At 36.8% G+C, this 25,120-nt stretch overlaps 1 protein-coding gene across 2 annotated transcripts; it reads right to left on the bottom strand.

Moving 5' to 3' along the window:
* On the bottom strand, window positions 1-24,890 carry DNAAF10 (dynein axonemal assembly factor 10). 2 transcript variants are annotated; one of them, XM_045549751.1, is made up of 8 exons: window positions 24,512-24,890; window positions 15,938-16,038; window positions 13,524-13,654; window positions 10,965-11,066; window positions 7,404-7,519; window positions 6,568-6,702; window positions 4,393-4,466; window positions 1-1,292 (listed from the first exon to the last, which is right to left on the bottom strand). In XM_045549751.1, the coding sequence occupies exons 1-8, from the start codon at window positions 24,875-24,877 to the stop codon at window positions 1,085-1,087; spliced, it is 1,233 nt and encodes a 410-aa protein (XP_045405707.1). In that variant the 5' UTR covers window positions 24,878-24,890; the 3' UTR covers window positions 1-1,084. The 2 variants fall into 2 exon arrangements, with proteins under 2 accessions (XP_045405707.1, XP_045405706.1); XM_045549750.1 differs by having other exon boundaries at window positions 2-1,292; window positions 4,393-4,490; window positions 24,512-24,888.
* Between the last annotated feature and the right edge of the window lie 230 nt (window positions 24,891-25,120).

Below are 25,120 nucleotides of genomic sequence, written 5' to 3' on the forward strand. Positions count from 1 at the left end.
AATTTTTACTTTTATAATTATGTCCACAGCATTGTTCTATGAAATATTTTGGAAACTAAAAAAGTTAATTTTCTGGACTTAATATTCCAAACAAGTGATCCCCACGAGCCCCTGAAATCACATAAATTTTACATATTATGAAAGTTTTAGGTGGCTCTGTTCTCTTGAATGGAAGTGGGGGGGAGAGTAGGTTTCATGAAAGTGTGATAAAGTCAATACTTCTAAAGCTAAAGATATGGTGGACATTAAAGAAACAGAGTGAATTAAGTGGTACTTATTAAGCATTTATAAAGCAAAATGAAGTGATGGTGTTGACCTTATTACTACTGTTAACAGAATCAAAGCTTCCATAGATTTCAAAAACAGAAGTTTATTCACAAAATACATTAAAAAGGTTTGACAATAAATACTACAAACCCCCCACAGTCTTTCTTGTACATCTCACCACCACTTACCATAATCAATAACCAAAAGTCTCACCAATTCAATTTCTCTCTTTTAAGTAAAAAAGAGGTCTTTGTAAATCATAGTATTTTGTTTTACGAAAAATGAAATTGCTGAAAACAGTTACCCAGATCTAGTCCAACACTGCCATTTTGGTGTTTTATAAAATAATATTCTGTATAGAAAATTACTGACACTGAAATCTCTCAAAATGTACTTATGAAGTTTAATACATAGTTTTCCAAGGCATACTATTTTAAGCCAAATGAAGTGATTCCTACTACAACATTATAAACACTAAAACACAAGTGTAAAAGATAAAACATGGAACTCTGGGGATGAAGAATGAATTTGAAGCATATTTAAATATAAGCAACTATTGACTTTGTATTAGAAATGGCAGGAAGAGGACAAGAGCCTGCCCTGGAGACAGTGGTGCCCATGCATAGCGGCAAGCCAGTGTCCAGTCAGGTCAGCGAACACACCCCAGGAGAAGCTGGAAGCTAGCCTGCAGGTTTGCATCTGGGGCCTTTTTTCATCAGCCAAATCCAACTTTGTTCAATGAAGGTTACAGGATCTCAGAACATATCTTAAATTCTACGAGTGTTCCTCTGGAAGGTTTCAAGTCCAAAGTCTTCGATCAAATTTTATGGAGTTTTGTAACAATCAGTACTCTCACTGTTTGGTCAAATGAACTACAGATGCAGAGACCCCTTTTATCTGGACTCCAGTCCAAACTTGAAATGGGCTGGGTAGACAACGTAACATTCTGCAGAAGGCTGACAGAACCTGCAACTCCCATCTCTACTCCCTCGGAGTCTTTCTTCGACCGCTGAATGGGGTACTCGCTGAACAAGATCAAAGAGGTAAGACGACGTAAATCTTAGCATTTACCATTTTATTTCTATACATATACTTCAATGGCTCTATTTTTATTTCTCTGTTCATTATTGAAACTAATACTTAAAGAATCTTTCTAATATTGAATTGTATGCAAATAAACAGACGCAATTTCAACCTCAACCCTATCCCCTCAACATCTCATAAAGAAGGGTTAGCTCTATTAATACTAAAAACTTCTAAATATCATTTTTGTTCAGCATGTATTTGTATTTTCTCTTCGAATATGGAAGTCCTAGGTTGATTTAGCGTTCTTTAATAAATTTACTTGGTGCTTTTGATAATCTATTGTAATTTTTCTCTATATTCAGATTGCTAGATTCCATAGGCAAACACAATGTGCAAAGGCAACAGCTGTAAGTAACATTTGAAGAACCTCATCTAAAAACTTCTAGAATGGAGAAATGACACTAGTTTCTAACCCTAGAGCTCCATTATATAGATCCACGCCTAAGGACTTTGTACCATTTCTATGGGAAGGCACCACTGGGTGGATTTTTTTAGATCTAAATATTGCTTCAAAAAAAGAAAAAAGTGATTCTGAGGACATTTGACTTTTTTCAGCTGAAAATATAAATTTATAAAGTCAGAAGAGCTGAAGGTTAACAATGCATAAATACGACTCGGTCTAGATTTGAGAGGGGGAAAAAATCAAACATCCCTCCCCCTATGGAGATGTGTTCTTGGTGAAATACAGAGGTAGTTCTTCTCAGAAGACCTTTTAAAACCTATTAAGTATCAGTTATGACACTACCTTTATTTTACAAATGCTAATAAAGCCCAAGAGCTTAAGAGATACAAAACAAATGAGAGGCAGAGCAAAAGTGAGAGAAGCTATAGGTAGATAACCTACTATTCTCTCTTCAACTATCTTCTCAGACCCTATAAATTATTTCAATTAAAAGGAATAAAACATTCATGTGAATAAACAATTTAAATACAGACTTTTTTCTTTTGGCAAAGGCTACAGTAATTTAGTATTTTAAAGATAACATAAAGACTTTTAAAATTTCTCCATGTTATTTATTTAAGTTTTAAAAGCTTATGTGTGTGTGTTTCAAATACTCAAAAAAAAATCAGCATGTTGGGGTCTATTCATTCAAAAAAGACTATTTTGAATAACCAGATGAATTCCTTGAGGAACTCTTGGTTAAATGCTCAATATATTTTTACAATTTAATTGCATTACTACTAAGGCAGACTGGCAAATGGAAATAAAGCTAAATATCATTTTACTTAAGCCAACTCCCTTTGCTGGTACAATATTTGACAGCAAAGCTCCAAACTCATTTGAAGATTAGACTAGACATCTGTTACGGTAAAGATTAAAGTTCATACTGAGATACAGTTCAAGTTTCTAATTGCATACAGACCCAACTTTACTGATATAATTAAATCCATTATAGTCAAATTCTAGCTGCAAACGTGTTTGCACGTCACACGGGATATAAATCCATGTGTGGATTACGAAGAAAACTGGGACTAGTTCTTCGAGGAAGCAGCCTAAAGTTTAGTCATCAAGTAAAACAGTGACATGCCACTGCATGGCTTAGCCAAAGGGACTGGCAGAGCCTCTGTGGTGGGGACTGGGGTGGAAGAAGCAGGAAGAACAACAGGCAAAGGTGCTGGGAGGAGAAACTGCCAAATGATCTATCTGCCCTGCATTCATTCTTCCAGAACTCCCAGAACTTTCCCTCTGTTTTTCTCCTCACAGAAACCACATCATTTTGATCTAAAGCATTCATTCTCCATTTTTTTGCCAGCTATATCCCTGAATACAGTACCTTACCAAGCATTTTCCAATTGTAGCCGTTTTTCAGAATCTCTTTCAGCTTTTATTGACAAAAGGAGCTAACAGGCCCAGCACAGAGGCTCACACCTGTAATCCTAGCACTCTGGGAGGCTGAGGTGGGATCACTTGTGGTCAGGAGTTCAAGACCAGCCTGAGCAAGAGCGAGATTCCCGTCTCTCAAAAAAAATAGAAAAATTAGCAGGGCGTGGTGGCATGCACCTGTAGTCCCAGCTACTTGGGAGGCTGAGGCAGGAGGATCACCTGAGCCCAGGAGTTTGAGGTTGCAGTCAGCTATGACGATGCCACTGTACTCTAGCCCTGGTGACAGAGCAAGACCCCATCTCAAAAAAATAAGATAAAATAAAATACAATAAGCTAATGGGGAAGGATTTTGTAAATGTGGAAGTCCCAGACATACTGAAGATGCTGTTTTTCTTCTTATATTATTAATCAAACTTAGTTTTTGAAATATTCTTCATTCATGGGCTTGTTATTTTTTTTTCCTGAGTGATGTTTATAGAAAGATTTTATTTTTTCCCTTCAAGTATACACTGCTTAGCTAATAAAGCATTCAAAAATGCCATTAACTCCTAATTTTTATCAGACCTTTTAAATGAGCAGCTGACCTAGTATCTATCACATTGGGGTCCCGGATTCACTGAGTACAGCGCATGGTAACAGCTCCCACTGTAGCTCACCTGCCTGGGTAGGCAGAAAGCAAGCTCAAGGACAAGGTCTTTCCTGGAGACCTATCAGGAATGTCAGGCTCTGTTTGGTTCTATCACATGATGTCATCTGAATTTAGGCAAGTGAATTATCAGGATCTCAAACTAAGAATTCCACTCTTTTCTTATCTTCTAGAGGTAGTGTTCTAATGACTAGAAGACAATATTTGATAAATGTTTTGGGCCAACCTTTTCATACTTAAATTAGCAAAAACTGTAATTTCAGATCTATGAAAAAAACTGTTCCTAGGCTACTTTAATGTATATAGCAGACAAAACTAAAATGACAAATATATTTATTTAGTGCACCAAAAAAAGGTTACTATTTACTAAGTGTAAAATAGGTACATTAGTAAAAAAAAAAAAAAAAAAAGCTTAGAAAACAATAGTTACGTAACACCACGAAATTTAAAATCATATCAAAATGAACTAAGTCAAAGCAGGAAAAAAAAGACAAAAAAGTTCAATCTAATCCTACTTTACACCCACAAGGAACTGAAAAAGGAGCAGTGTGCACGGGGAGGGACTTACTACTTCCAGAGGTGAAGGCTGCCGGCGCCTCCAGCTGTCAGAAAGAGCTCTCTGTTCTGTGGGAGGTGTCGGACCTGCCATACAGTAGATTTATGAGCCTAAATAGGATGAGAGGTACACAACTGGTTTATATGCTAAATAGTAGCCTGGAAGAGAAACCCTGCAAACAAAAAATTTTCACTACAATTTCAAATGATATAAAAGCAAAGTTATTTTCTGGCACATCTGTTTATAGTGGCTCCAGAGATTTCCAGGACCCCGTAAGATATTAGAAAAAGCATCATTTTTCTTTATTGCCTTACAAAACAAAGTTCTACCAATTAAAAAAAGGAAAGATATTAGATTAAAAGATTAAAAGTCCATTTAATTTTATCGTACCATATAAATTATAACAATTGATTTTATACATTTAAATACTCTAGTTCATTCTAAAGGGGAAAAAAACACTTGAAATACAAAAACAAATACTTCTTCCTAAGGGGGGAAAGAAGTATAGACTGAATTTTTTTTAAAAGACTTTAGCTTTTAGAACAATTTTAGGTTCACAGCAAAATTTAGCAGAAAATATAGAGAGGTCCCATTTACAGATTGAATTTTTTAAACGACAGCTGCCAGAGACTTATCTTGCCATTTGATTTGTCCAGACTTCAAAATAAGGGCCATGAGGACTTATAGACAGTGTGTACAGTCATAATAAGCCAAGGCCTTCATCAGTCACAGTAAACTAAAAGCAGGCAGCTGGAAGAAGGTTAGCAGTTTGTTAGCACCTCAGCAACAGCCAGTAAATCCCCCTTAAAGTGCTGTCTTCACTGGGGGGAAACTTGGGCTAACAACACACATTACAGTGAGTGATTAGTCTTGACATTTGATTTTAATAGTCTTTTGAGAGAATTACCATTAGCAGATAAAACCACATATCTCAAAACACACATTTTAAGTGTGTGAGAGTCCCCAAGTGATGAGATTCAAGCTGTTGAAAATTTGTTTTGTAGCTTCAACTTCTCTTTTTCTTTTAGAAGTTGAGAAAAACACAAAAAGCAAGAGAGAAAATGATCTCTTTATATATATCAGAGTTATTTATTTGACAGAGTTAGCAATAACAGGATTAACTAAATATAATGAAAATGTTTTGGAGATGACACTATTATTTATAGATAATGAGAAATATATTGCAAATTACATATGAAACAATTTAGTAAAGTGTTGTATATTGTTGATACTTAATATATTCTGAAATCACAAAGGTAAAACAATATTATAATTTATAGTTACCTATTTAGTTCATCAGGCAGTAACAGTGATTTGAACATACTAATAATAATCAAATGAGACAAAATAGAAAAGTTTAAGCAATCCTACTGAATCCACAGTGGAGGGAGTCGGAGCAAGGGAGTGAATTCTTATTTCCTGAGCAATTTGTACATTTTAATCTTATGGAAGCTATGAATCTGTAACTGATCTTTCTTTCTTTTTACACTTGAGGAATCTCAGAGTCATTTCCAACCCATCTCCTGTAAATGACAGGATGTCTCAGCATCAGTTTTATATAATCCCCCACCCAAGACATTATCTTTTTTCTTAAACCAGTATTTTCCCTTTGCCCTGCTTTTCTCATTTATTTTTCTAATGGTGTAATGCCATGTTTCCCTCTCAGCCACCTCAAATACAAAGGACAAATAAATAAATAAATGAAATATTTTTGAACACCTACTAAGTACTAATCACAGTAATCAGTGTTTTAAATAATTTTATTTAATACAGCAAACTGGGATATAAAATAAAATATGATGTAATGACACAATATATACATATAGATATATTTTAAAAGTATATAATTAGGTATTAATACTAATATTATATATTTGTTAGAAAACACCAGGCTGGGTTTTATTGATCAAATTCCTAACATCAGCTAGGTTTCTTGTGATTGCTCCTAAACTACAAAATAAGATTCCTAGCTAACTGAGAGTTTTATTATAATAGAGAAGTCTAAAGTTGATAAACTTTGGGAAAGTACTCTTTGCACAGAAAAACTTGTCAAGATCCCACGATAATACATCAAAAATAGCTCCCTTCACATAAAGACCTAGAAGGAACCTTGGTGACTAATTCTATTTATTAGTCTTAAACAAGCTATCATTCCTCTTCATAGAAAGACATTTTCCACATATTTACCTTTTCTGAAACAGAGGCAAAGCCTTTGGTTGGATGCTGTGTTCTCATGTCAAAAACATGAAACTTTCCTTCCAGAGATGTGGCTACTAACTTATTCATACTTATGTCTTTTCTGTCAAATTCCAAGCTACACACCTGAAGACAGAGAGTATTTATTATTGATAATCTCACCATTATTACTCAGGAGGCTCTTTTAAACTAATTAAAACAGCTTTAAAATGATCTGATAATGTGGAAGCACTTAAACAATCATTTTATCTTTTGAATCAATACATCAAGTACTGTCACTGTAAAAAAAAAAATTCTTCTCCATTAATAAGATCAACCAAACCACCTTGGGTTCCCGCGCTCAGTGGATGCATTTGGAAAGCCATCATTTAACCTTTGACATGATTTCATACAGTGAAGTCAAGGCTGACTTTAGAAAAGAAGAGGGAACCACATTCTTCAATAAACACCCACAAACTCAGGAACCAAAAACCTGAGGGTACACGGGAGGTGATTACTATTTTGGGCTTTCTGTTAGTAGCAGATAAAAGGCCTCTTACTTGCTCAGTTTGATATTATGCTGCATGGCCCACAGGGGTCCACAGACCGTCCTCAAGGACTGGTGACTCCCTAAGCATTGTACATACCACATGTGGGTGTGTGTTCACTTTCTGAAGACAGGATCCGTGATTTTCATTAGATTCCCAAAGGGGGTTGGCTCTGAAAGGTTAAGAACCACTGGCAGAGGGGCTGACTGAGATGAGTTAATAGAAGTGCTTCCCTGTAGTAGTTCAGAGGTGGATGGAAATATGCTCAAAGAAACCAAAATGCTTCAGAATGTACATTACCCCATTTTTTATGTTTGTCTCCCACCGTAATGACATATTTCTGAGATCAAACAGCTTGATATCCCCATTGTCATAGCCAGCACAAACAACACGTTCCTCTTGATTATAAGCATTGCCTGAAAATCAACATACAACATTTCATATCCTATAAATGCTAATTTGAAGGCTGCTAAAAAAAAATCTTATGAAACTATACGTATAACTTATACCATTTATCTATTTATTTTCTTTATTTCATCTTTCTTTTTTTTAGTGTTTTTATTCTGTTTTTTCCATCCAGATTCTAGAGCACATATAATTTATACCAAATCAGATTTTAAAAATCACATTGGGTAAAAGCCCATTTTATCAATTCTGACAGGACATCAAGATTATTAATTTGGTATCTATTATTATTTTTCTTAAAAAAAGCTCATTCACCGAAATTCTATACTGAAGGAGTATGTGAAAGTATCCACTAGATTCTAAATTGAAAGAAAATGTTGTCTCTGTATTGTATCTACAAAGACTAGCAGGCCAACTATAGTTCAAACATAGCAGGGTCTGGAAGGATAAATAAGCTATGCTTCTACTGCTTTCCTTGGCAGTAACTATATCTGAATGCAAATAGAAACTACTTTAAAACTTAGGTATTTTGCAAAATGTTCTGGCATGATTCTGCCTTTGCAAGGAAATAGGAAATAAGTTACAGCACACTGTGCTACTTATTTTTAGTAGTATGGATGATCATACCTGAAGTATGGGATGCAGGGATTTTTTCCAAGTCCCTCTTGCTGAGGAATGAGTGCTAAGTGAGAATGAGGCCCCTGCCACTGTGCTAGGCTATCTGGGCATCTTACCCCAATGCCTTCATGCTCCACTGCCTCCAGCTTCCTCTTTCTCATAAACTACAGCCCTGCACGTCCACTCCAGGCTCCACCTACATGGCACAGTAGCATCTTAAATTCATGATGTCCCAAACTGACCTCACCGTCTTCTCTTACAAAGCATCCCACCCCTTGAGGAACTTTTTCAAGTAAAAACATCATTCACTCCACAAACACCCTCAAAACTCAGTCATCTTGGACATAATCCTCTCTCTTGTTCTTCATATCTAAAAGGTTGCCAAATACTAGGTATTCTGCTACAATGTTATCTTTTGAATCATCAGCTTTGTTCCATTCTCATTGCTTCTAACCTATGTCTTACCTGGAAGATTGCAAAGAGCTCTTGAACTCACATCCCTTGTGCCACTCATCTTTCCCCATTACACACCATCAGGTAATTCTCCTGAAGCTCAGAGCACATTTCTTCCTTGCAAAAACCTTCCAAGGCTTACAACTACCTCCAGACCATTGAAACACCTTTGGCCGCATTACTGAGGCATCTCTAAGGCTACTGCTACCATTATTCCCTTCTATATACAGTTGGCCTCCATATCCATGGGTTCTGCATCCGCAGGTTCAACGACCGTGGACTCAAAATATTTGAAAAAAAAAATCTGCATCTGTACTGAACATGTACAAACTTTTTCTTCTTGTCATTATTCCCCAAACAATATGACTATTTACATAGCATTTACATTGCATTAAGTATTATAAGTAATCTAGGGATGATTTAAAGTATATGTAAGTATATGTGTAGGTCACGTGCAAATACTATGCCATTTTATTTTTTAATTTATTTTGGTATTTTTTACTTCTTCTAAGACATGAAGCAGATACTACACCATTTTATACTAGGGATCTGAGCATCCACAGATTTTAATATCTGTGGGAGGTCCTGGAACCAATCCCCCACAGATACCAAGGGACAACTGTACTTTCTTGGGCACTTTCAAATTATTCCTTATGCTTGAAATATCCTCCCAATTTCAATGGTTGAAATCCTATGTATCTTTGGCCTGAGCTCAAAATTCTCATCCTCTCCAGCCGTCTCTTCCTCTGGATTCCCTCTGCATTTAACCATGTCTCTTGTGACCTATCACTCCTATCTTGTATTATAATTAACATAGATCTCATGCCCTCTTTACTGCACTGTAAGCTTCTTGAAGCTAAAATATGAGTCTGTTTCACCTCTGCATGCTCACAGTACTTTGTACACTCTTAGAATTCACAAAAAATTTGTCAAACCAATGGATATTTTTACTTAATGCCCTATATTTTAAATTGAACTTACGTCCCTGAGATCAACGATATAAAGGCTTTAATGGATCCAAAAATAATTACTTTTTAATTATGAAACCAATTTAAAAATTATCATTCTAAATACTAATACTGAAATTTCTTCCCAAAGTGTACATATCTTAAGTTTATATTATTGCTTATAGTATACAAATACATAGTAATTCCTGTACAACTTCTTTTAAAAATTGGAAATATAAAACTTTCCTCTAATTAAATAACAGTCCCATTTAAACATAATATAAAAAGTTAAACAGTTCACATATACATTATCACATTGGCTGCCACACTAGAAAAAAATAATTTTTTCCTTGGGGCCACGGTGTTTTATTAATAGAAAATAGAATAAAAACATCGAAAAAAAAGATCCTTTCTAATTTAATGAAAATTTTATTATTTTTATTGTTTTCTGTGTATCAGTTATATGCAACTTGAAAAATAGTTCTCTCACCTCCCAAGGTGAAGAGATGTGTGAGTTACATATGTTTCACAAGGCCCCAGGCTCAAAACTAGTGTGAGTTAAATACAATTCAGATGGCAGTTAATGTGTTAAATCCCACTTTTAATACCTGTTAAAAGTGGAAAGAAAATAGAGGTTTAAAACTAAGCATTTCAGGTGATGGATAGGCAAAAAGCCTTGACTTGACCAGTACACACATAATTTATGCCTGTAATGAAATTGCACTTGTGCCCTCCCCACCAAAAAAAAAAAAACCCCAAAACTAAGTATGGCCTATTTTTTAGTAGCAAAAATTAACTTAATTTCGATGCTAAGAAAGAGACTCAAGGGCAAATATCAGTCCTACGAAATCAATATTCATTTTAAGCATATTAATAAAGGAACAAAGTTATCAAATTTATAAGAAACAATTTTATAATGGCAAACTATTTTGCAGAAAATAAACATACTCTGTGTTAAGTGTAATACAAGATTTGTTGCGTTACCATTTGCATTCGAGGCTCTGCTTAGCCCCATTAATGCATCTGGTTCTAAACTAAGTCGATATTATCTCATTAAACAGAATCACATAATAATAAATATTTTTGAGCAATTAATCTAAGCACAATTCTCAGCACGTTACATGTATTAACTCATGGAATCCTCATAAAAACACTATTAAGTAAATTCTATTATTAGTTCCATTTTATAAATGAAGCAACCAAGGCACAGAGAACTTTGGTAACCTGCCCCAGGCCACACAGCCAATAAGTGGCAGGTGAGGACTCAAACCCAGGCCCTAGAGGCTGACATTAACCACCACATATACTTGCCTCAATAAACTGTCAGAATAATCCAATAATCTTTATAAAGACTATAAAGAAAGTATCAGAAATTTCTTGAAGCAGCATGCTTTTTACCATCTAATACTTGGAATACAAAAATTCTTCAGTAATTTACCAAATGCCACAGTCCAGCAGTCTCTCTTGTTTTCTCCTTGTACAGCTTCCATGTTAGCAACAGGATCGTGTTTTTGCCTTGGGTCCCACACCTTCACAGTTCCTGTTATGAATAAGAGTAAGCTGGCAAAATCCAATAGTGCATCATGTTTCTTTTCGGCATTCTCTTTCTATGGCTTTCGGTGTACATGGCAATATTATAGAGGTTAACATGATGAAAAAATATTCACATTTTTATGACTTCTAATTGGGTAAGTTGTATTTGATAGCAGAGATATAACCCATATGTTACTGTCTGACTTGATTTCCAAATTAATAGCTAGAACAGCCAACAACTGTTCCTAAGTTATCTACAAGTTATGAACGACAGGGCAAACATAAATGTTACGTAATTCAAAACATGAGCCTAAAACTGTTATTTATTAGGAATAAATTTTATTATTTTTTTCCTACTACCCACATAATCACTGCCATAAATAAACTCTAATTTTGAATTAATAGTTTCTTATATGGGGTTCTAGAATATTATTTCATATACCACTAAGTTTCATTTTCCTGTCGCAATAGTACAGAGAGAAATATTAAATAAAATTAACAAATAATTCTTCTCAGTTTAATTGCAACCCCTTCATTTTAACTCATGTTTCAGGACTACTAACTAAATGGTATCACTGCTTAGGAGAAATGCAAATGCATCTAATAAAATGCCTAAAAAGCAAGTACCTCAGAGTGAATAGGAAAAAAACAAAAAATCCTTAAAAGGAGTAATAACTCAGGAAAGATAGAGGTATCAGACTAGATTTATCTCCAGAGATAAAATAAAGTTGATCATTAAAAAGTCTGCTTTAATGGCTGGGGACAATGACCCATGTCTATAATCCTAGCACTTTGGGAGGCCGAGGTAGTAGGATCGCTTGAGGCCAGGAGTTCAGGACCAGCCTGAGCAACATAGCAAGACCTTGTCTCTACAAAATTTTTTTAAAAATTAGCTGGACATGGTGGTGTGTGACTGTAGTAGTCCCAGCTACTCGGGAGGATAAGGCAGGAGGACCACTTGAGCCCAGGAGTTTGAGGTTGCAGTGAGCTATGATGACGCCACTGCACTCTAGCCCAGGCGAGAGCAGGAGACTCTGTCTCCCCCGCCGTCCCCCCCACAAAAAAAAGCTGCTTTAAGAAGAAAAAAATTTCCCACAAATGTAATAATAGGTTATTATCTTACTCCACAGGATTTATACAAATTGATAATATTTACAGTAACTTTGCAATAGTTAAATGAGCAAAGAACATAAACAATTCATAAAACAAAATTAACTAGTAAACAAACAGAAAGAAGTTACTACAAGTTGGAATGGAATGTCACTTTTATCTATAAAATAAGGGGAGGGAAAGAGAAAATCAATGTTGGCAGGATAGAATGGAAATCTACTTCATTGTGGCTGACAGTGTAAATATGTACTTTGGAAAGTTTGCCAATAAATTTTAAGAATCATAAAATATGTGTATTCCAAAGGAGTTGAAAACATGACAATACTCACTTCATTATTTTTAAGCTACTGTCCCAAAACAATAAATAAAAAACTTAAAGCAAATTGAATGCTTATTAACAGGGGCATGGTTAAGTATAGCCATATGATGGACTATTATATAGTCATTAAAATGATAATTATGAAAACTATATGGAAACAGCAACAGTTACATGTGATAAAACACTAAATGAAAAAAGATATAAACTCACATTCATACTGATAACTATGTAAAATTATACATAAGACCAGAAAGGAAAAGAAAAATCTAATGGTTGTAGTAGTATGGTAGATTGAATGTTACTTGTCCTTCTATATTCCATATTGCTTTTATGATTGAAAAAAATAAGTGACTTCTAAAACACAGCTGCTCTTTGAGTACTTATCAGAAAATTACATCTCACTTTTCTTTTAAAACAATTTCCTTATGGTCTTGAGCAGCCATTAAAAAACTAGCCAAATCAATTAAGGTACTATATTTCTCATGTACCCCTCGTGAAGCAATGAAAATTCTGACTCTGTTAGGGTCATTCAGATGGCTTTGGACACCAAAAACCCTGTCCCTTGTTGGTTACTGCAGGATAGAGGAGCTGAGTTGGAACTTTCTATAATGCTCAGTGGATGGATCACAGAACTTCAATTTTCAACCAGCTGTCAATATGACAATTTTCACAAGTACTAATTCTGCCTTTTAAAAAAAGAAAATGAAAAGCTGCCACCCACATTATATCATCATCTGCCTCAAAAACCTGTAAAGACATTTTAAATCCTTCAAGGTTTGGAGGAAACCATCGTTGTTAGTAGCTGAACTAGCGAACACTAAAATAGTAACTGCTATGCCTCTATCTCAAAATACCCAAAAGTCTGAAACAAGTGAGGGATGTGCAATCAAATTTGCCATTAAAAAACTAGCACCAAGATTGTTCCATTTAGGTGGTCAAGGCAACTGAAAGGGATTTTTACGTAGAGAGGATGTACTGCTGCATAGAGATTTCCATTAAAAATTTTTTAAAAATACATGGAATACATTGACTCACCATCTCGGCTGCCAGTCACAATTTCAGGTGCTCCTTCTCCGATTCCTAGCCCACCTATACCATCTATGGTATTTATAATTTCTTTATGGCCCTTTACAGAATACACTGGAGTCTCCGGAGCTTCCAAATTCCTAAACAACAAACACAGCTTCTTACTTACACCGCATGTCCCAAACATTTCAGCCCACTACTAAAATTTAAGAATGTATATATTTAGATTTTTTGTTTAAAAATAAGTTTTACTGTGAATATAATTTATACATCTACCTCTAAATTTTTCTCTCCACTTCAGCTTCTTTCAAGCCCCCAGTGAGAACATCATCATTCAACTTGGAATTCAAACTCCTGAGCCCACTCTACTTACTGTTCTTCAAAGATGATCTGTCTAGGACCTCCATGTATGAATCCCCAGGTGTGCTTGTTAACACATGCAGATTCACAGGCTCTTCCCCAGACATAATGAATCAGAATCTCAGATGGGTCCCCAAATCTGCTATTTGGTACACTGAAATGTAACTACTGCTTTAAATATAGAGTAAATTCAAAGCAATTTGGAATTCTTCTAAAGTAGGCCTTGGTGGTTTGATCTTGAGACCTTTTTAAAGGATAAAATATGAGTAGTGTTGACTTTGTATACATTTCTTCCTTTATAATGTATTATTTTCCCACTGAATTCCACACTGATTTTCATCTAGAGACATATTTTTCAATGTATCATCACAGCAGTCACAATAAATATTACTTCCAGCCTGGCTGAAATTTGTCTAATTCAAGGATTTATTTAGTAAAATCTTACTAATCAAAAATTTGAGATATTTCAACCTAGCTTAGAGATGATGTTTATCTTTTTATCTTCATTATGAAAGAATCAAGAAAATAAACAGGATTGTGGTTCTATTTAAAAGAACTGTCTTACTATTTTTAGACTTTAAAACATTACCTTTTTTTTTTAACATGAAATTACAAGATGTGTCAATGAAAATAAGTTGGTAATATATGCACTACACAAGGAAACTGTATTAGGAGGATGGTCAACAGTTACATTTGTTGCATATTCTTGCACTGAAATATATCTATTAAAAAAAAAATATTCAGGCCAGGTGCCGGTGGCTCACGTCTGTAATCCTAGCAGTCTGGGAGGCTGAGGCGGGAGGATCACTAGAGATTAAGAGTTTGAGACCAGCCTGAGCAAGAGCGAGACTCCATCTGCATAAAAAAATAGAAAAATTAGCCAGGCGTGGTAGTGCACACCTGTAGTCCCAGCTACTCGGGAGGCTGAGGCAGGAGGATCATTTGAATCCAGGAGTTTGAGGTTGCATTGAGCTATGATGATGCCATTGCACTCTAGCCAGGATGACAGAGTAAGACGCTGTCTCAAAAAACAAAACAAGAAACACCCCATTTAGACTGGTCTCTCTCCCAATGTCTCTGAAAGTACATGATATAGCATGTAAAAACTCACGAATAAATGCTAACTTAATTATTAAGCAATTAAAGCAAGGAAAAATTCAAATAGCTTCATTCTGTTTTATATTATGGTTCTAAGATAAATACATCAAAGTAATTTAATTATAAAGTAGCAGATTCTAAGTGAGAATCAAGAAAAGGCATATTAGAAAACGTAACATAGGGAAAATAGTTTTCCTAGAACTTTCTAGAACACTATTGTATACTTTAAATGATTAAAATAATAGATTTTCCTGGAAAGTAATTAGAGAGGAATTTCAATTCATTCAACTCTATGAAGAAATAACTAGGTAATACATGAAAATTAAAGGCATCTGGCACAATTGTGATTTGCTCATTCAAAACAGGTTTATTTGATTTGTTCAACAGATGTTTTCCTAAAAAGTTGTGCTTAGATGTTAGTTAAAGCATTAAAAAACAAACTAAATGAATTGGGAGTTCTGCATTAAAAAATTAAAACCAAAACTCAGTGTATCATTCTGTAATGCCACATCTCTTGTTGAAATGTAAACAATATCTCATTTTTCAGTTACACATATGCATTTTTATATATTGTATCCTTAAAGGTAGGGGGAGAACAGACCTTTATTTACATGGCATTAAATGCTAAATAGCATATGTAAAAATAAGTATTGATAATATTATCCAAAATATCTAAAGAAATATAGGTTAGTATTTTTTTAATTTTTCTTCTTAAATATTTATTACCTTTTCCATTTATTATTTTTGACCTAGTGAGCATGAAGTAATATAGGTTAGTATTTTAAAATGGATTTTGAATATGAAATCTAGAAATATATATTAAAAGACAATTCTTATATTTTAATAGTTAAAATTGAACATGGAAAGAAACATTTTAAAATTTGAATTCTTTCTCTCAGAAGATGAGTAATAAGACTATCACACTGCTTATCTCATCCATCTGAATAGTGATTAAATAATCTTACCATATATGAAGGTTTCCACCAAAATCTCCAGTAGCTAAATATCGCTGCTGTAAAGACGCTGCACCAAATGTTCCACATTTAATGGGTTTGGCCTTTTCAATCTTGATAGAAGGGAGGAAGGGAAGATACATTATTTATGTAAGCAGATATTTATAATCTATAATATTTATGGCTTATGGGATTTAAATGACACATAATATGAAAAGCAAGTAAAACACTTTCTGATAAAAATGTTCACGATTTTCCTTTAGTCATTTTTCTATAGTTTAAAGGTATATAGTTGTTAAATTTTAATTTGCCTTTCCTTTCATCTCACTAATGAGACACTCAAAAGCTGACAACTCTACCATCTCCATTGGTTTGCAAATACAAAAGTTTCAGCATGTAATGTGATATTCTTTAAGACCCTCAATAGAAACAAGAACATAATGAAGATATTATTCTTTCCAGATGGCTACAGGAACAAAAATGTTTATGTGTCTTTTATAGTTTTCCCTGCAGAACCTTATAAACTGAAGACCCTTATGTCCTACTTTCTCTGGGACCTTTTCAGTGCATACAGATTTGTAAACCTGTGTGTACCAAAGTATGGAGGTTTATATAATTTAAAAGGCTACTGTTCCAAGTATTGCATATAATCACATTAGTAAAACAATCACATACCAACGTACTATTTAAGATATGGGGCTTATGAAAATCAGGTGTAGAAGACCTTACAGCCAAAAAGTTCCTTGGAAATGATCTAATACAATACGCTCCTGTCACAGGAGAATGAAGTCTAGAGCTTTACAGATTTGCCCAGCTTGTGCAACTTTCAGACTTTAATGAGTTGCTACTACATGCAACCCATTGAACTAGGCAAAAGAGAATGCAAAAATGAGTGAGATCAGCCATTCCCTCAAAAAGTTTACAACCCAAATATCAGTTTCTATCTGGCTTCTCCTACATATACATATTCATTATACTACTCCTACCCCTCCCTGGTCTTCAATTAATCTTTTACTTCCTGATGTTTTCAAGTTCTCCACTGGCCCCTCTTACCCTCAACTCCACTTGCCCAGATCACTGAAGTCCCTCCTAGAGTCTAACTGCTTTTCCTGCTGCCTTGGCTCCTGAAAGCTCTGGAAGTTGCAATTAGATGAGGCCACTACTGATGCCTACCCCACACCACACTCTAGCCCTATGACACCTCCCATTGACGGTCAGCCTCAACAGGGCAAAAGTATTCCTCTTATTTAGCCTCTTACAACCTTTAAATCTTTTAATTCTTAATGTCTACAAAAGTAATACATGTTCCCTATAAAAATTCAAACAAAACAAATGAATGGAGGGAAACAGTGAGTCCCTTTAACAGTCCCCAGAAGTAATGCCCATCCTTCTAGATCTTCTACACACACACACACACACACACACACACACATACGGGTTTGTGCCAATACCAGGCAGATCATAGTACACTGTCGTTTGACTTGATTCGTTTCACTTAACAGTCAATATCAAAATAACCTTTTTTCCCCTCTGCAGGGCTTTCCAGTTTCCAGGGCACCTCCCCTTGCAACCCTTCAGTTCCTCCGCCAATCTTCAGCCCTTCCAGGTTGGCCTGTTTCAGATAATTTTAAAAATAATTTTCCTGCAACTTTCAATGTTTAGCTGAGCATTTCCAGATAGGGTATAATATCCACATACTATAAGGTATACACAGCAATTTTCAAAAAAGAAAATAAAATTCACTTATCAAGGCCGGGCCCGGTGGCTCACGCCTGTAATCCTAGCCCTCTGGGAGGCCGAGGCGGGTGGATCACTTGAGGTCAGGAGTTCGAGACCAGCCTGAGCAAGAGCGAGACCCTGTCTCTACTAAAAATACAAAGAAATTATCTGGCCAACTAAAATATATATAGCAAAAAATTAGCCGGGCATGGTGGCGCATGCCTGTAGTCCCAGCTACTCGGGAGGCTGAGGCAGTAGGATTGCTTGAGCCCAGGAGTTTGAGGTTGCTGTGAGCTAGGCTGACGCCACGGCACTCACTCTAGCCTGGGCAACAAAGCGAGACTCTGTCTCAAAAAAAAAAAAAAAAAATTCACTTATCATAAACTGAACTTTTTTTTCCTGACTCAAAAGATACTATATGGAATAGAGCTTTGGAAATTTCCAGATTGTTGAACTTTCTTATTGTTAGGGATCTGGATAAGTTAGAAGTTACTATGTAGCCAGGTCTAAAAATAAAGCACTCACAGCCTCCTTGGAATTGTCTAGGAAATGAAATCAGCCATCTATAGTAACATGATTATAAAAGACCACATTGATAAGAAGCACAGAACTACAGAATGTTTTTCTTTTTAATGCATAGGTTGTCTGAGATGTCATCAGTTATTCACTGTATCAGAAAATTGTCATTTATTTATTTCAGTTATTTTTCTAATTTTATGAAAAAGAGTATCTTAAAATAAGGCAACATGGAGAATCAAATTTTTGTCAATTTAACAAAGCAGTTTCCAACTCCAGACCTCTTACATTCTCCCCACTCTTCCCTTCTCCCCAAATAAAAATACTTGAAATAATATTAATACATGTATAGTGGTAAAACACTTAATCGCTATTAAGTCACAATTTCTATAGTTTAATTAATTCAGCATTCCAACCTACGCCACCTGATGAAACAGCTACCTGGCCCTCCCTCCCCTTTGTCTCACAGCGGGCCTGGGCCTCGCCCAGCTCTCAACCATTGAGAATGGCCTCCATGTTTGGAGGCAGAGGATGAAGGCAGGGCTCTGAGGGAAGAGGCAGGGCGTCCAGATGGACAAGAATATGGTACTGGGAGACTTAGGGGATTAGGAGATGCAGGGGAATTTGTATCATTTACTGATCCAATCCTCTGGGAAAATTCTCAGAGAAGCACTGGGAAGACAGGTCGCCTATTTTCTTCTCTGGCACCAGCTAAAGCATTTTGCTGCCCATAACCCCACTGCTATCACCGGGAACCTCTGGCAAGGGCTTCTCTTCTTCCTGGGCCATGGAAGATGTAAAAACTAACCTCCACTTCTCAGTCTCTACAGTAAGCACCCAGCTCTTCTAAGATTTCACCACTGGTAATAAAAAACTGGAAGCAAAACTTTCCTTCCTGTTAGTCCTTTACCAACTTCTGCCTTTAGACTCTTTAGAATACAGAATCTCAAATTGTGCTCCTGGAACACACTGATCTTCCGGTACTAACAGAAAATAATACGTAATTTGAAAATTCACCAAAAACAGAAGTCAATAGATATGTTCTCTCAAATTTTTAAGTTTTCTTCAAATAATTGTCTTAGCTTGCCTGTTAGAAAATACTAGCAAATGTATACCAGTCAGAAAACCTGGAAATGAGGGTTTTAAAAAATTGTGTGGTTACTTCTTGTGATGTAAAGATCAAAATACGTACAATCAGATTTTTTATCCTGAAAAACTCTTCGTTGTGCAGAAATGAAACTGACTACTCTAAGATTTCATGATGCTCCCAAAACAGCAGTATGATATGCAGATTCTGAGACCCACACACATCTGAGAATCGCTACCTTCAAAGGAAAGAAACCAAACTGAGAACCAGTTAGATATTTGCACATTTGTCATTGTGTGGATTCTAAAAATGTGTCTTTATTACAAACATAAAACAAAGACGTAAAAGGTATATACATTTAGAGGCACAGACTCACAGTAGTAGCATCAAGGCCTATGGTCTACAAAATGTACAACGCCCTTTGAAATCTCACCTTGCCTGTCTCTCTGACGCCATTTCCTGCTTCTCTTCTCTCTGCTAACTCCAGCCACACCACTCAGCTTTCTTTTTGTTCTTTAGACTCACAAAGGTCTTTTCCACCTCAGGGCATTAGCATTTGCAGTTCCCACTTCCCAGATCACCAGGCCTCCGTCGTCCTTATTCAGGTTTCAGTTCAAATGCCACATCCTCAGAGCCCTTCCCTGTCCCTCCAAACTGAAGTGCAACTCCCAAATCACTATCACTCGTCCTGTTTAATCTTCCTTATTGCACTTATCATTGTTTTATTCTTTCAATTATCAATCTCCTCCATTTAGAATATGAGCACCACGAGAGCAGGGCATTGTCTAGTAATCATTTAACATAGAAGGTGCTCAACATCTGTTGAATGAACATGTAAATGAACATCCACGAATCCCTTAGCCCTAGTGCTGGAGAGAGAGAAACCAGTACTGGAGTTCACTTTCCTTCTTGTCTCTTTTCTCCCACCATGTTTTCACATGCCAGGGCTCTGATGAACACAGTCCAGTTTCCAATGTCATTTACATGTGATCATGAAAACACCTTCCATATGTTGAACACCTACATATCAGACACTGTTCTAGATGTTCTTCCAGGCTAGACCATCCCTTCTCTAATACATACTCCACTGCAAACTGTTTGGAACTCCACTTTCAAGATGAGGAAACAGGTTCAGTGGACTGAGTGACTTGTCTAAGGTCCCATGAGACAGGTACGCCTGAAGCTTTTTCTACTAAACCAGGCTGCCTCCAGGCCTATATGTAAATCAATTAAACAAACACTTTATTATGTAGCCCTTCTGTAAACCTGAGTGTCATCAGAAGTACCAAAGAAATGTTCCATTCCTGAAATGGACTGGTGAGGTAAATGGTACAGGCACGAATTAAACCTACTTTAGATCTCTGTCCCTTAGTTTTTACCTTTATCCTGTCTTTACAAGATATGAATAGATGGTATTATGCTTCTCTCATGTTCTCTTTTTTCTCTTCTTGTATCAAAGAAACATAGATATTTAGATATTTATACATACTAGTGGTGTCTTGCACAAGAATCAAATTCAACTCAAAATATAAGCTATTACACTCAAAGGTTTTAACACCTTATCATTTATGTTCCATGATGACTATACTTTGATCAGAAGGGCTGAGCTTGGCTAGCAGATGGACTTATAACAGGTGTGTTTTTTCTTTCCTCAGACATTCATGGAAATCATAATAGTAGCTAAATTAAGAGAGGACACTACTAAAGCTAAATTTTTATAGTTCACAAAAAAGCCTCCCTCTCTGCGCCTGTTAAATATTTTATCTAGGGAAAAGAAAAGATGAAAAGAATTCAGTGGTAACTTAAAAATTTTCTTGCTAGAAAACTGGTTGAAAAAATGAAGATCTATTTTGCAAAAATTGCTCCACAAAGAAAAATAGTATATAATAATAATTTTTGTTATATGATACTGAAAATGACCATCAATGATGGTTGTACTTGATTTAGCTGTTAGTTTTCTTTACTACAATAAAAAGTTAACAAGATTAAAGAAGCCCACGATCAATAATTCCTGTGAGAGCTATTTTTGTTCTGTATGTGGGTGGGTCTAGTACAGCTTGTCAGTATCTCCTCCTCCACATCCTGGCACTACTTAATTAACACTAAAAGAGTCAACCAAATGCTAACAAGCACTGAATTCAGTAGCACAGGGGCTAAAAGAGCAGAATTTCATCAGCTTATTACTAATTTTCATAATATAAACATCTACAATGGTGATTCCATTTTTCAGGACCATCCCTAGTCCATATGGTATCTGTGTGCCAATTAGAAAAAAGCTGCCCTTTATAGGCTGATGAGGTCTCACTTGAACACGCAACCAGACACCTTTGTGTGGTGCAAAACACTGCCCAACTGTACACGGAGGCCCTGCCTGCCATTCCCTATCTCCTTTTAGTAACATGATAAGGAAGCAAGATCAACACAATAATATGCTTCCTTTATGCCTTTTTTCCTTAGATGCATGGGCTTTGGAGCACATGACTTGGGGTGGTTCTATAATGATAAATCAAGTTTGTTTCCTAATATTTTAATAAATATCCCACCTAGCCTAATGGTTCTCAACCCTGGCCTCATAAAAATCACCTGGCAGAAATTTTAAAATCTAATGATGTTCAGGCCTTACTCTAGTCTAGATGGAGCTAAGTACCACTGTGTCAGAATTTCCAGGGGTGGGACCAAGGCATTAATATTTTAGAACATACACACATAAAACAAGAGCAATAAAATACATTTAAGTGATCCTGATGTATTGTAAGGGGTGAGAATCAGTGAACCTATATTTAACCTATATTCTTTTCCATTGCATCATCATAGCCAAATACAATGTAAATTCTTAAATGTATTTTTATATTTGTTTTTCCCTCTTTTTAGCAGAATGGACTCTTCTTGCAAATACCTTTGGTCCTTTTTTAACACAGTACCTTGAAATGGTATGTTCTCAGTAGATAATTTATGGTCAGAAAAAAACCCAAAGAATCCAGGTGAAAATATAAAAAGTGGTTGGTTTTTCCTAGAATTGAGATTATGAGTGATATTTTCTTTTTTTCTATCTATAGTTTCTAAATGTTCTATCATGAACATACTTATGCTAAAAACCAAAACTATTTTTTAAAAAGTGCTAGAATTCTACAGAATCTCTAGAAGAGACCAAGAGCACTATTTTACTTGGTGGAACAGTGGTTTCCTGAAATCTGTACAAACAATATATTCCATCATAAAACAAACCTACAGATGCCCTCTTCTTGGCCTTCAATTGGCATTTGTTTCTATTTTTTTTTTTTTTTTTTTTTTTTTTTGAGACAGAGTCTCACTTTGTTGCCTGGGCTAGAGTGAGTGCTGTGGCATTAGCCTAGCTCACAGCAACCTCAAACTCCTGGGCTCAAGCGATCCTCCTGCCTCAGCCTCCCGAGTAGCTGGGACTACAGGCACGCGCCACCATGCCCGGCTCATTTTTTTCTATATATATTTTTAGTTGGCCAGATAATTTCTTTCTATTTTTAGTAGAGACGGGGTCTCGCTCAGGCTGGTCTCGAACTCCTGACCTTGAGTGATCCACCCGCCTCGGCCTCCCAGAGTGCTAGGATTACAGGCGTGAGCCACCGCGCCCGGCCTGGCATTTGTTTCTAATACTCCACCTTTGTTCCAACCCCTGACCCCAAGTTGATTAATGATTAAAAACCCAATATTTAAATTTCCCAAGATATATGCTATTTACAGACATACATTCACTCATTCTTTTAACAAGTAATTTATTGAGTGGCTTCTCCTTACAAATCACACTAATAAAAGGCATTGTCCTTACTCTCCAGGAGCTTACAATCTAATTAGAGATAAACAACAGGACAGAATGTGTATTTCTGGCACAAATAATAAGTACTATAGGAATGTAATGTAAAGAAAAGTTACTTCGTGTAAGAATCAGGAAGGGCGTCATATATCAGATAATCTGAACTGAACAGTAGAATATCAACAGGTGACTGGGAGCTAAGTGAGGAAAAACGTAAGAAAGGTAGAAAAGAACAGGCTATGTTTGGAAACACTAAGTAGAATGGCTGGCTAGAGAAAACAAACTGAATAAGAAAAGGAGCATTCAGGGAAATTTAAAGTGGGACGGGGCCTTACACACCTTCTATTCTAGGCTTACCTATCTAAATTGTGTTCATCTCTTATCTACCAGTTTAACCCTTATCTCTTCCAAGGGGATTCTCTCCATAGCTTTTGATCCCTTGGAGTTCTCAACCTTCCCAGCACTTGTAATTGATTACAACCCTGAACACCTGATTATGACCATTTTTTCCAGGTAACCCAAATCGAGACATTTTAAAAACTATAAACACCTGTAAAATGCTAGTTATTATCATTCTCTAATTCTTTCACTACTGATCTTTACAAAACTTGTAAATCTGATCTTGCCACATCCTACTTAAAGTCTGTCATTGATGTCCCATTTTTCTTAGAAAAGAGGCATACATCCTTTAAATGTCCGACAGATCTTTCCAATGTCTGGTTCCTGCTTACCCCTCTAGTTTTTTTTAAGGAGATAAAACTTGCTCCCATCACTGAGCTTCCGCACATGCTGTTTCCTCTGGAAACCTCATACTCTGCTCCTAGTTTGGCCTAGTTAGTTTCTACTTACCCCAACTTTTTTTTACTCTCATAGAACTGTGTTCCTTTGTGTTAAGACAACTCATCTCGGTTTGTATTTATGCATCGTTGGTTTGATTATTGAACTGATTATCTCTCCCACAAGAAAACTCCATGAGATCGGGCACATTGCCATTCCTTTAACTGGGACTAACAGACACTCAACTGATACTTGCCGAAAGAATTAATGTGTCAGGTTGTCACTATATTGCAGGCAGGCATCCTGCTGCCTGCTTTGGCTCTGCTTGCATGAAAAGGCACTTACTAACGTGGGCCTACTAACAAGACTCCACAAACAACTGCGAAGTGCCCAGGAGACACGAAATTTTAACGTCACTTCCCAGAGACCTCGCGCTGGACTGCGCTGGGGGTGGCAGGAGAAAGGGGCCTGCAGGGCGCGGAGGAACTAGCCCGCAGATGAGAATTCAGAACTCGAAAGGTTTTAAATCGGGAACATTCGTCAATCTGCGATCAGCTTCTCTGGTCCCGCGCAGCTCAAGCTATGCTTTTAGGGGATGCTGGATGAAGGCTTTGGCAGAGGAATGCAGACCCCTGGATCCACACTCGCCCCCAACGGCAGTCCAGATCCTGGAACTGTGTCGTCTCGACCCGACACCCACCTCACGAAGCAGCTTCAGGTCCCCGTGCTGGATCTCGTACAGCTGAATGACGCCGGTGCCCCGTGCGAAGTTGCCCATGGTCACAAATTTGGCACTGCAGGGCACCCACTTACAGTCAAACACCGTGTAGTTGAGGCCCTTCTGGATATGGGCGATGATCTGAGGCTTCTCGAAGGCCGACATGGCCCAGCCGATTTCACCTCCGGCAACCACCCCTCCCAGACCCCGACAAAACACCAACCTGGAAACCAGACTCCAAACGTTAGAGACAGTTTGTCCCTCCCGCTTTCCGTATTCTGCCCGCAGACGCCCTAACAAGTTGGATTTAGTTAACTCCGATAATGCCAGATGCGCTCCTGAGAGCATAAAGATGTTTCTTCACAGAGGGCACCAATTTCACTTATCACCCCTTTACCCACTGCCTTTCTTACGCGTACATATTCAGGATTACAAAATGCTTTGGCTGTGAGTTCGCGGCGGAAGGCAGACCATCGGAATCAGGCATATTGTAGGATAGCCCGCCGCCCTCACCCAAATCCTGCCTCAGGTCCCCGGCCTGGGACTTCTCGGGAAAGGGGGCGGGGCTCTGAGGTTGGCTGGCGAAACCCA

Source organism: Lemur catta, chromosome 4 (genome assembly GCF_020740605.2).
Source record: "Lemur catta isolate mLemCat1 chromosome 4, mLemCat1.pri, whole genome shotgun sequence".
In the NCBI taxonomy this organism is placed as follows: Eukaryota; Metazoa; Chordata; class Mammalia; order Primates; family Lemuridae; genus Lemur; species Lemur catta.

Bases quoted from the DNA above. Each gene is read 5' to 3' on its own strand.
- DNAAF10 (XM_045549750.1), bottom strand. From the start codon at position 24,877: ATGCTCTCAGGAGCGCATCTGGCATTATCGGAGTTAACTAAATCCAAC. The intron at 13,655-15,937 runs GTAAGATTATTT...TTTGTTGTTTAG, and splicing joins GGTGGAAACCTTCATATATG to GAATTTGGAAGCTCCGGAGA. The intron at 7,520-10,964 runs GTAAATTACTGA...GTTGATTTTCAG, and splicing joins CTGCTGGACTGTGGCATTTG to GCAATGCTTATAATCAAGAG.